Source organism: Ostrea edulis, chromosome 4 (genome assembly GCF_947568905.1).
Source record: "Ostrea edulis chromosome 4, xbOstEdul1.1, whole genome shotgun sequence".
Classification (NCBI taxonomy): Eukaryota; Metazoa; Mollusca; class Bivalvia; order Ostreida; family Ostreidae; genus Ostrea; species Ostrea edulis.
In genome coordinates this window covers 19,566,652-19,579,568 of record NC_079167.1, presented here as the reverse complement: position 1 = coordinate 19,579,568, position 12,917 = coordinate 19,566,652, and the positions used below count along the sequence as shown (strand labels likewise).

Genomic DNA, 12,917 nt, shown 5'->3' with positions numbered 1-12,917 from the left:
TAACACATTTTGAGGGTGGACCCCCTCCCTTGATAACCAAAATTAATGGTAAAATTCCCCTCTCTCAAAAATTCCTGGATCCATCCCTGTAAGCATTAGACAATCATTAATTTGTGATTCCATTATTCATAATTTCTTCATTGGACACATGGAGGCCAACTCTCACATGTATGTATATAGACATAATTCCAATTATTTTGAAAATAAAGAGGTCAAAGTACCAAATTGAATTCAATATAAAATATATAAAGAATATCTTATCATGGATATAAAGATTAAAACATTTCAATCATGTTAATTGATAGATTTTTAGGTCAATTGATTCTCTCATGTGACCTATTGCTAGTGGTCAGCTTCTGTTGTGACAGTAAACAAAACATCAAGCTTGTAAATATCATGATTCCTAGGGTAGAAATTCTGACTCCAGGAGGAACCAAACTTGATATATAGTGTTTATGTGTAAAACATTTAAATTTAGATAACATCTTCCTTAATGCTATTGATGCTTTTAGGTAGAACAGGTAATTGTAAATTTCATGACCTCGATCAGTGATAATAATAATAAAATTTATATACATGCAGCCTTATATAAAACAGTTTATTACTCTATGGTGTTTTACAAGGGCAAGAAGAGGAAATGCAACAATAAAATAGAATTAAATGACATTATGACAACTTATACATGTATCTGTAAATTAAATTATCAAAATAAAACACTATGATTAAGATCAATAGCTAAAAGTTGGTTGGTTTTTGGGTGGGTTTTTTTTTTTTTTTTTTTGGTATTTGATAATTAAAAACGCAGTTTATATATACATGTTAGAATCTAAAGGTTTTGATACTAGCTTTAAAATAGATGGAACCAAAATGGTCATAGTAATTACATGTCTTTATGATTTAAAAGAATCCTTCTTTAATTTTGTTGACACTAGAATATTATAAATGATGGATGCATTGTCAAGAAAAACAGAAAGAGATGTACAAAAATTGTGACACTTGCAACTCCAGGGTTCTGATTCAAGGTCAGATCCAAATAGTGTTAAAAGTGTATATCAAGTTTATAATTGTAAAATGTTTCATCAGTATAGATGATTTTGGGGGAATGAATTACACCTTATATTATACTTCTACTGAATATTAGAATTTAGCATATAAATGCATGCCTAGAGCAAGAAAAGTTACTGTATTATATAGATTTCATTCATATTGAGGTTAGTAATACTTTTAACTAAATAACTCAGGTGACTGGTAAGGTCAGTGTCTTGTTGATATTTTTGATGTGTGTATGCATGTACGTGTATGTGTGCGTGTGTGTGTGAAATACAAAAAAATCCAAAAAGATTTGTTTCAGAGTTTTGAGTAGTGATCAGTTTTAGCAATCATCAACAGCTAGGGTATGAATCTGTACACTCATCTTTGTTAATTTCTAAAAAGACTTAAATTGCATTTCAAAAGTAGTCAAGTGTTATGTGAAGGAGATTTGAGGAACAGATGTTCCTGCTGAATGTGTGTGATCATACATTTGGGGTATCAATGGATGGAAAATCATCTGAAGATTGAAGTTTTGAAGAAATTGAAATACTTTTTTGAATATTAATCAATCTTATTTTCATTCTAAAATCATGTACTCAAAGGAATTTTCTTTCAATTACATATGTAAGTGCAATAAATTGAATTATTTTTCTATTTCTGACTTACATTTAAAACAGTTATGTTTGTCATTTTGTTTCTCAAAGTAGAAAATATTTTCATGTAGATTTTTCTTCCAAGATTATTATTTCTTAGATTTCAATTTAGAACATTCAAGTTTGTGGGTAGGAGTGGATCGGCGGACTGTTTGCAGTTAATGACAATTTTCCAACAGTTGTGCAGTGAATTAGGAGTTCCATTAGCAGGGGAAAAGACACAGGGTCCAGTTACTTGCTTAGTGTTTCTGGGACTTGAAATAGATACAGTGCTTAGGAATGTTAAGATCCCCAGGGAAAAGATACAGGGACTGAAAGGGCTGCTTAGTATTCTGATCAATAAAACTAAGGCTAAGTTAAAGGAACTGGAATCATTGGTGGGAAAATTGAATTTCTTTTCCAAGGCTATCAGAGGTAGTAGGGCATTTAACAGGAGATTTTATGATTCAATGATGGGGTTATCTCGCCCAAATAGTCATATTAGACTCACTAGAGCATTGAAAGAAGACATGTTATTATGGCTCCATTTTTTAGACAATTTTAATGGTGTAGCTTATTTTTCTCATTCAGAATGGGTTAATTCTAGAGCGATCCAGCTATACACGGACAGTGCTGGGACTGTCGGATTTGGTTGTGGGTGTTATTTTAAAGGAAACTGGACTTACTATGAGTGGCCTTTAGAATGGAAAAATTTGGATGTCTTGAGGGACATAACATTTCTTGAGTTGGCCCTCATACTGTTGGCAGTGATGATTTGGGGGGAGGATCTAAGTTGTCATAAGGTTCAATTTCACACAGATAACAGTGCATTGGTTAGCATTTTGAACACTCAATCGTCAAGGTCTCCACGGATTATGTATGTGATTAGGAAGCTAGTATTGTTGTTTATGCAATTTAACATCACATTTAAGGCCAAACACATTGCTGGTATTGATAATGGTATAGCTGATGCCATTTCTCGTAAACAGTGGGGAAGATTACGCCAACTTGCTCCAACAGCAAACCAGATCCAAGATCCAATACCAGCAGCGTGAAGTTTCTCGACTGCTGACGGCAGTAAATTCCTCCAATACATCAGCAACATACAAAACGGGGCTTTTAGCTTTCGATAGGTTTAGGAGCGAGACTAACGCAGAAATAGAGCAAATAGTCAATTTCATTGCATACTTATCACTTAAGGGCTATGCAGAAGCTACTGCTAGAGCTTATGTAGTGGCAATTGGGTATGAGTGCAAAATTCTGGGATTAGAAGACTCTACAAATAGGTTTGTTATTGCTAAGATGTTGGATGGTTTCAGGCGTCTGAAGTCCAGGGCGGATACTAGGTTGCCGATAACGGAAAAAATTCTGACAAACTTGATGGGAGCGTTAAACACTGTGTGTTTGAGTCTTTATGAAGCCAAATTATATAAAGCAGCATATACATTAGCCTTTTTTTGCCTTCATGCGAGTTGGAGAATTCGCCTTATCCAAGGGCAACAATCTTCAGTCAATTTTGGGGGTTGATGATGTTAGTATACAGAATCACCAATTAGTAGTGTGTCTTAGGTGTTCTAAAACTGATCAACTGGGAAAGGGGGTCATAATTATGTTAAATAGGCAGGGCTCAAATATTTGCCCTGTTCAAGCTATGGCCAATTTTTTGCTAATAAGACCTCATTTTACAGGACCTTTGTTTTGCCATTTTGGAGGGAAGCCACTTACCCGTTATCAATTTTCGGCAGTTTTAGATAGAATTATTATGGCTATTGGCTTGGATAAGAAATATTACAAGTCTCATTCTTTTAGGATAGGGGCTGCAACAGTTGCAGCAGACAAGGGATTTTCAGATGAAGAGATTAAAATGGCTGGCAGATGGAAGTCCACTGCTTTTCAAGCTTATATTAGATCACCACTTACTCCAACATCTCCTATATCTTAAGTTTTCCCAATTTTTGGTATGCATTACAGGCTGTGTAAAAACAGACAGAATAACAGTTTGGATAGTCGGTTCATCAATCATAAAAAAGGCATCAATAGCGGCAAGAAATAGACCGGGGGGATGGAGCTTAGGACTGAACCAAAGAGGAGTAGATATTTGGTGGCAGGGGTATGGCGGTCTAAAATTCATACAACTGGTCAAAAAAGTCAGATACTTGGCCACTTCAGAGGACCCCCCTAAATATTTGCTTATCCATTGTGGGGCCAATGATTTAGGCCAAACTAAACTCCAGAGCTTATTGCATAGAATCAAAGCTGACATCAAATTGCTTTCAGGTATATCCTCTCACACCACACTTATATGGTCCTTCCTTCTCCCACGTATTTCTTGGAGACACTCTCAAAATGTAAAGGCTATAGAACAGGCTAGGAATAGGTTGAATAGGTGGGCAGCCAATCAGGTGTTTGCTTGTGGGGGGAAAATTCTCACCCACCCCCAATTCATAGGGAAACCAGCACAACTCTATCACTCAGACAGGACTCATTTATCGGACTTGGGAAATTATATTTTTCTTAGCAATATCCAAGGGGCCCTAGAATATTTCGCAAATGGGGGAGAAAGCAAAGAGTTTCCTTGTAAATAAAGTAAGGTAGGCATTCAGACGGGGGGGGGGGGGGGGTTTAGACAATGGCACAGTGGTCGGTTCTATTGAAGGTTCCTACCCCCACCATGTGGCGGTGGGCTCCCTGATTAATTTTCTGCATTGCACAAATGTAATCAGGTTGCCCATATGGCCAAATCGTCACCTTCAAGTTGGTTGTGAAAATATACGTTGACTGTTGATGATGGTTGAATGTTGATTTGACAGTTTAATTTCATTTTATGTAAATAATTAAGAGTTGAATACTTGTGTGTTGTATGTGTCGGTAGCATGATTGAGATCAACCCAGCATGTTACTTGCCCTTTCGGACGACGCATAATATGTTGTTGTTGGGGATGAGCCCTGTTGTTCGGCGACCCCACATATGTTGTTTCTGACCACTGTGGCCAATATATTCCATACAATAAACCCATACATTTACATCGTGTTTTTACAATGGTGGTGAAACTGATACGTCTTTGATAATTATTAATAATGGGCCTGAATGGTTTAAACCGATCCTTGAAATCTATAAAACAAGTGAGGATTTGCAGAAATAATGAGTAGTAGTTACGAGTTGTTATATACAGATACAGAAGGACTACACGTCTCAAAGACTGAATTTAAGAAATATAATATTCATTTTTGAAAATACATGCGAGTACGTAACGCGCTTCATGAAGTATGCCGAATTAAAGTGAATGGTTGTACTGTAATATTTTATTATTTGTTACATGATCTTAAGTTATAGCTGTATTACACAAAATACGCAAACAATTCAAGGTTTCAAAGTAAATGATAAATCAATGGATGACGCTGATTCTCAATTGGAATTTGGCAGCATACAGTTCAATGACAATGATCCACTATTGCTGGTAACCCTGGAAGGTAGACAGTAACGATGACTTGTATAGAAATTCTGTCATGTGGATTTCAGGGTTCAAATATTGAAGACCAACAATCTAACCGCCAATCAAAGCGAGCTTAGCAACAACATGCAAAAATCTTGAGTAACTGCAAACGTTCACACAAACAAATGCACCATATAGTAGGGGCGGGGAAAAGGGGGAAAGGATAGGGAGGGGTATGACCAACTAGTTAACAAATATTGACAATCTATTTAAGGGTTAAATCATGTTAGTTACAGCACTACTTGGGATTACGATAAACCCTAGAATTGGATTGACTGTATATTGTTTAACGTCCCACTCGAGAATTTTCACTCATAGGACGAGAAATAAATTATCGACACTTGTAGGAAAGCTTCGAACAATGAATTTCCTAAATTAGATCAATTTACCCCCATCGCAATATAGGTTAGTTTGGCAGGTTTTATTGTCAGAGTGAGAGATTAAGCTATTACGTAATTCTTAAAAATGGCGTACGAATGACCCAAGGGGAAAAGCCTCTACATATTTTGGCTGAATGTTAGATATCATATCTCTACAAAATTTGCAAGGTAATGCATGTATATCTGACCAAATAATGAAGGTATTGGGCATATGAAAATGAACATTGCCTCAATCTGTATTTTTAAGGAATTGAAAACCGATGCTATTGCCACCACAATAAATAACTAAAGTCTGATGATTACCATGAAACCTGGCAGTGGGTTTTGCAAGTGAAGTTCCATGTCTTTCCATTTGAATCCGCTGCGTCCACACCAGATAACATTGATATTCTGGCGTCGTCACAGAGTCCAATTAATATCCCCCCTATCGCAGAACTTGTGTAGTTCTGAGCTTTGTTGATGATTGAGTAATCAACAATCCAAATTGTTCGCAAACCTGCAGGTATACAGATTGTGGACGAATATCAGATTTAAAAGCGTCCGAACGGCATCTGCATTTAGTTTTGATTTCGCTTTCTGGGATTCCTGGCAAGAACATGTAAGTTGCGGCACCAATTCTAAATGAATGGTAAAATATGATAAGGCACTTTTGAGAACTTCGTTGAGTTGGTAATATGTTAACGGAGAGCCCTCAATGTTACACAATACTCGACCAGGATGGTTTGGTCTTGCTTTCAAAATATGACTGCAATCATTACGGCAATTGATTGTCGACACACCGATTTATGATAAATGATGTGCCTCCACAGCTCTGGCTAGTTTTGGTTTTTGCCAAAATAAATGATCGTTTTGCTTGATAAGTGGGAGTTATGAATAGTTAAGGTATTGTTTTGGCTGTGATTTTTTCGGGTAATCTCGTCCACTCATAATATGGCAGAATAAGTTAAACTGAAGGTTGAGGGGAAACAATAATACATTTGCACAAATGTATGGCATGAGATTTTGGATGTTGATGAGGATTGGGCGGGTTATAGGGAATCTCGAGTCCCTAGACTGGGAAATACGACGAAAACCCAAGAGCAATTTTTTTTACAATGAAGAATGAGAAAGGTTCATGAATGCTATTGATCTTTAAATTAACCGATGCCAGCTAAATATGATCTGACTGTTGCATATGACATGGCTATGGAATTGATAATGTGGTTAATTGGGGGAGGTCATAAATTAGGCAAATTGTGTTGAGATTGAAATTACTGGAATGGTTTAATGCAATTAACCATGAAAAAGGTGAAGATAACGAACAGTGATAGATTTCATAACTTCTATAAGGAATACAAAATTAAGAGTAGGGCAACGCGGATCCCTGGATATACCAGAGGTGTGTGTGTGTGTGTGGGGGGGGGGGGGGGGTCAAGTGTCTAGGGGGAGTAAGCATCCCCTGTCGACCGGTCACACCCGCCGTGAGCCCTATATCTTGATCAGGTAAACGGAGTAATCCGTAGTCAAAATCAGTGTGTAAAGAACGGCCTAACAATTGGTATGAAACACATCACACAGCATTGGAAAGGTTGTATTGCCAAACTAGATTGTTATAATGATCATAGAACTTGCGATATGCTGAATTTAAACGAAATATGTGGATTGGGTATACATCCTCTACTAAATTCCCTACCCACTGGCATGTCCTTGGTGATGAATGCGAAAGACCCCGCTAATAACTGCATTTCTCTAAGAGTTATTTTTCTAGAAATTTTAGTAATTAGCAAATTGTGAAGAGCCTTGACTTTGTTAAGTGGTTACGGATATCGACCGACTGACATTGTCGATGCCAAAGCCTAAAATGTTGAAGGACCCTCATATTGCGCAGGAGATATAGGGATGCCCCACTGCAGGTAGTCATTGGCCGAACCCGCAAACAGAAAATCACCCAGGCAATGTACCATTGTAATGCCATTTGCTTTACATTGTATGATCCGATGTAGATAATGATTGTAATTAAAATGAAAAACCAATAAGGGAAAGTCTTTGGGAGTAATTCAAATGCATTGGTTATGTCTTTTTTGCCAAACAACGCGTTGCAACCCAATTTGCTTATAATGGTAATTGTGTCGATGGACGTGTACTTTACTGAACATTGTTCAGGGTCGATGAAGTCATTAACATCAAATGAAGTCATTAACACTTTGGTACTGGGAAGCAGACAAGTTTCAGACCATTCTACAACCCCTTGGTTTTTTTTTAGAGCTAGAACTACCACAATTGGATTGCACCGTAGATTTGAAATCGAAATTTTATTAAAAGGACACGCAAATGCAAGGTGAAGATAACGAACAGTGATCAATCTCATAACTCCTACAAGCAATACAAAATAGATAGTTGGGCAAACACGGACCCCTGGATACACCAGAGGTGGGATCAGGTGCCTAGGAGGAGTAAGCATCCCCTGTTGACCGGTCACATCCGCCATGAGCCCCATATCCTGATCAGGTAAACGGAGTTATCCGCAGTCAAAACCAGTGTGCCAAGAACGGCTTAACAATCGGTATGAAACACGTCAGACAGCATTTGACCCAATTCGAGGTTGTATTGACGAACTAGATCGTTATAACGACCATAGAATTTGCGAAATGCTGACTTCAATCGAGACTGTTGATTTCCCTGTACCATCAACTTGTTTGTCAGTAGCTTACCTCGATTTAAAAACTGACTATACCCAGAACAAGCTCTTGCATATCAAATCAGTTGAGATATATAAACACCATATGCAGGTGATAATGGAATATTGCTACATAAATGTGGGAAGTTGACGATGGAGAAGCTGAAATCATCCTGTTTGTCATACAGTTGAGTTGTCAGTTTGCCGTTAATGTCTACTTTCAATAAAATATCTAAGTATGAAGCAGAAGTGGACGACTCTGTGGTGTCCTTTATTTCGAGCTCACAGGGATATATCAAATCGACATATGAATGAAAGCTATCATTGTTAAAAGACAAAACGTCATCGATATATCTAAAAGTCGAATTGAAGGTCACAGCGAGAGAGATTTTCTTCTCACGTAGAAGTTTTTGTATAAATTCTGCTTCATGTGAATATAAAAACAGGTCAGCTAACAAAGGAGCACAATTCGTGCCCATGGGAATTCCAACAGACTGTTAGAAGACCTGATCACCAAAGACCACGAAGATATTGTCAATGAGGAACTCCAGCATATGTAAAGGAGTAGAATGAAATTCGGCAGATAACAATTTGTTGCAGTAACGGGGGTACATATGCAGTTTGATATAGCCTAAAACCAAAATTAAAACCATGTAATAGTTCCCTACCTATATTACGATCAGGTAATACGGTTTCAGTTCTTCCAATACACAAACTCCCATAGGTCTTGGACGGAAGTTCTTTTAGGCCCTTTGGTGACGAACAGAAGGAATGGGTGAGGGAAAGGTGGAATTAGAACTGGGTTTATCGGAAGAAATTAAATTCCTTGAGAGAGTTCCTACAGAACTGGACTAGGTGGAAATTGTGGCACTTGATACATGTGAAAAGTGAAGATAACGAACAGTGATCAATCTCAACTCCTATAAGGAATACAAAATAAAGAGTCAGGAAAACACAGACTCCTGATCATACAAGAATTGGGATCAGGTGCCTAGGAGGAGTAAGCATCTCCTGTCGACCGGTCACATCCGCCTTGAGCCCTATCTTTTGTCCAGGCAAAAGGAGTAATCCATAATCAAACTCAGTGTGCCGGTATCACACATCAGATAGCATTTGACCCAATGGTAGGTTGTATTGGCAAGCTATATCATTATAACACCATAGAATTTGCGAAAAGCTAAATTTGTCAGTAGCCTGTCTCGATTTAAAAACTGATCATACACAGACGAAGCTCTTGTGCATTGAATCAGTTGAGAGGTATAAACACCATATGCAGATGATAATGGAATATTACTACAAATATGGGAAGCTGATGGCGGAGAAGCTGAAGTTATCCCGTATGTCATAAAGTTGAGTTTTTAGTTTGCCGTTGATATTCAATCTAATGAAATATCTAAGTACGAAGCAGATATGGAAGACTCCCTGGTGTCCTTTATTTCGAGTTCACAGGGATATATCGAATCGACATATGAATGAGAACAATTATTGTTGATAGCTAAAACGTCGTCAATATATCTAAATGTCAAGTTGAAGGTCACAGCAAGATATTTTTTCTTCTCGCGTAGAAGCTTTCGAATAAAGTTGCTTCATAACACTATAAAAACAGATCTGCTAACAAAGGAGCACAAAATTCGTGCCCATGGGAATTTCAACAGGCTGTTGGAAGACCTGATACCAAAGACTACAATGATATTGTCAATGAGGAATTCCAGCATATTTATTTTATTTCAACTTCAGAGTACTTGTGCATGGAATTAGAGTGGTGTTTAACCAAGCATTTACAGCTGCGAAGAAGAAACATCCACGTACTGTGTGACTACATATGCCAGAAGTAGTGTAAATCAAATGGGGATTCCAAAAAATTCTAAAGAACGTTTAGTAAACTTGAAATCGCAAAACTTTTCTCAAATCAACAACATCAAACCGTATGACTTTTCATCACTTTACACGTCCATTCTTCACGATAAATTAAAGACTACACTTTTTGACATCATACAGTTGCTTCTTCAATAAAAATGGAAAAAGGAAATACATGTATTCATATCTAGTGATCAGTCATCCAAAAAATTATTTTGTTAAACACCACTCTAATTCCACGCATAAGTACTCTGAAGTTGAAATAAAAAAAATATGCTAGAGTTCCTCATTGACAACATTTTTGTGGTCTGTGGCAATCAGGTCTTCCAACAGTCTGTTGGTATTCCTATGGGCACGGATTATGCTCCTTTGTTAGCTAACCTCTTTTTATATTCATATGAAGCAGAATTTATTTAAAAACTTCTACGTGAGAAGCAAAAATCTCTTGCTATGACCTTCAATTCGACATTTACATATATCGACATTCATGCAAGGTGAAGATAACGAACAGTGATCAATCTCATAACTCCTACAAGCAATACAAAATAGATAGTTGGGCAAATACGGACCCCTGGACACATCAGAGGTGGGATCAGGTGCCTAGGAGGAGTAAGCATCCCCTGTTGTTTATCTATTAACAATAATAACTTTCATTCATATGTCGATTCGATATATCCCTGTGAGCTCGAATTAAAGACACCACAGAGTCGTCCACCTCTGCTTCATATTTAGATATTTTATTGAAAGTAGATATTAACGGCAAACTAACAACTCAACTTTATGACAAACGGGATGATGTCAGCTTCTTAATCGTCAACTTACAATATTTATGTAGCAATCTTCCATTATCACCTGCATATGGTGTTTATATCTCTCAACTGATTCAATACGGAAGAGCTTGTTCTGCGTATAGTCAGTTTTTAAATCGAGGCAAGTTGATGTTACAGGGGTTTCAACAGTCTCGTTGAAAGTCAGCATTTCGCAAATTCTGTGGTCATTATAACGATCTAGTTTGCCAGTACAACCTATCATTGGGTCACATTGCTTGTGGGAGTTATAAGATTGATCACTGCTTCACCTTTTGATAGGTACAGTAATATTCATCGATCTCACTGACTGGGATATTAAGTATGTCTAAAACTGAAGCATTGTTTTGAAGAATACCATCTTTTGAAAGGGCAGTTGGAATGTAAGTACGATTACCAAATGTGGAATTAATGCCAAGTTTGTTTATAATATAGCTACAATAATGAGCCTTACAAACAAAGATAATGTTGTGACAAACTTTGTCAGCTACATTGTAGAACAAAAGCATATTCCTCGTGTAATGTATCTAATTCTTTTATCTCTTCTGGTTTACTAAACACAGAAGGATATATGGTACACAAGCTTTTGTTTTGATGTGTCCAATACGGGATTTTAATATTCCTCTTATATATCTGATAAGGTATCAAATTCTTTTTCATATTTAAGCTATTGTCTGGCATAATCGTCGACAGAATTCACAACAGATACGACATGCTATTATCAATGGAAAGACCGATGCTTTCCGAATTTAAGACCTTTTAAGGAAGTATGCTACACAAGAGAAATTTGATATTGATGAAAAGTGGACGTTGTGTACAACAATATTTTGAAATTGAAAATTTTCAAATTTACTTTACTTAGTTAAAAAATGAAGTTTAAGTACACAGCAATCTGAAATTTAAAAAAACCCAAACCTGCTGGATTCGAACTCGCGATCTACAGTTCTGCAGCCGACGTGCTAGCCTACTTAGCTACTCGGCTAGACTATAATGTTGAAATGAATAGACTAATGTAAAACTTATTCTTTACCAATTTTGATGCACCAGATGCGCATTTCGACAAATTATGTCTCTTCAGTGATGCTCAACCGAAATATTTGAAATCCGAAATAACAATGAAGTTTTAGAGCTATTATAGGGAAAAACAGTTTTTGGCACACTGTTTTTCCCTATAATAGCTCAGTGTTTTCCCTAAGAACCGGCCGCCGGCCAAATTGACCGTTTCAAACGATTTTCTGGCCGGTTCAAATATAAAAAAATCAAAAAATAATATGTTGTCAATTTCAGTGATGTTGATTTACACGATCGATCTTTGCAAAGAAAGTATGCGGTAGCAATTGGTTGGCTATAAATATCTCATATTGTTTTTATCGAGAGCTTTTTGAAACGGCGATTTTGATTGGACGATATTTTAAACTCTCACCTTGCGCGTGAGAAGCACATGGCAGTGAAAAATAATGAAGCGTCGAACGAATACATTAGGGCTGTTCCAAAAATGATCAAATGGGGGGGGGGGGGCGTCGGTCGGCAAATGAAATTTTTTTGTGTGGGTGGTCGTATTTTTTCATATTTTATTTGGTCCGTGGTTGGACTGTTAAAAAATATTTATTATGGGTAGTGGGTAGTTTCTATTGTTTTATTTTGTGCCACGTGGGTGTTGAGTTTTCAGAATATTTTTATTGTCGCTCTTGTCGTGCTGGTTACAAAACGTCGGAGGGAAAATTGAAAACGTGCTTTCGAAATGCTGCTTTCGAAATCTGAAATCGGAAGTAACAAAGAACTATTCGAGTTGTCGCTCTTTGCAGCGCATAACTTTCCATTACGACACTCTTCAAATTAGAGGCGCGTTTAGTAGGGTCCCTTTGGACGTGATGGCGGCGAACTCTGTTCTGTAGATTATTACAGTTTACAGTGCATCGATTTTGGGAATATTTTGAAACCAATAGGTATTCCGTTTTCTAATAAAAATAGGCAATCCTTAGTTGATTTATACGAGGGTACCGATGCGTTATATTTATCAGTCAGTGTGATGGTGATATAGAGGCCTCCGGGCGCGGGCT

The 12,917-nt window shown here is 37.2% G+C and overlaps 1 protein-coding gene across 1 annotated transcript; it reads left to right on the top strand.

Moving 5' to 3' along the window:
* Positions 1-3,236: 3,236 nt before the first annotated feature.
* Positions 3,237-4,249, top strand: LOC125668895 (uncharacterized). The gene has a single exon (XM_048903333.2). It carries the CDS (start codon positions 3,515-3,517, stop codon positions 4,247-4,249), a length of 735 nt encoding a protein of 244 aa, XP_048759290.2. The 5' UTR covers positions 3,237-3,514.
* Positions 4,250-12,917: the final 8,668 nt, after the last annotated feature.

Bases quoted from the DNA above. Each gene is read 5' to 3' on its own strand.
- LOC125668895 (XM_048903333.2), top strand. From the start codon at position 3,515: ATGAAGAGATTAAAATGGCTGGCAGATGGAAGTCCACTGCTTTTCAAG.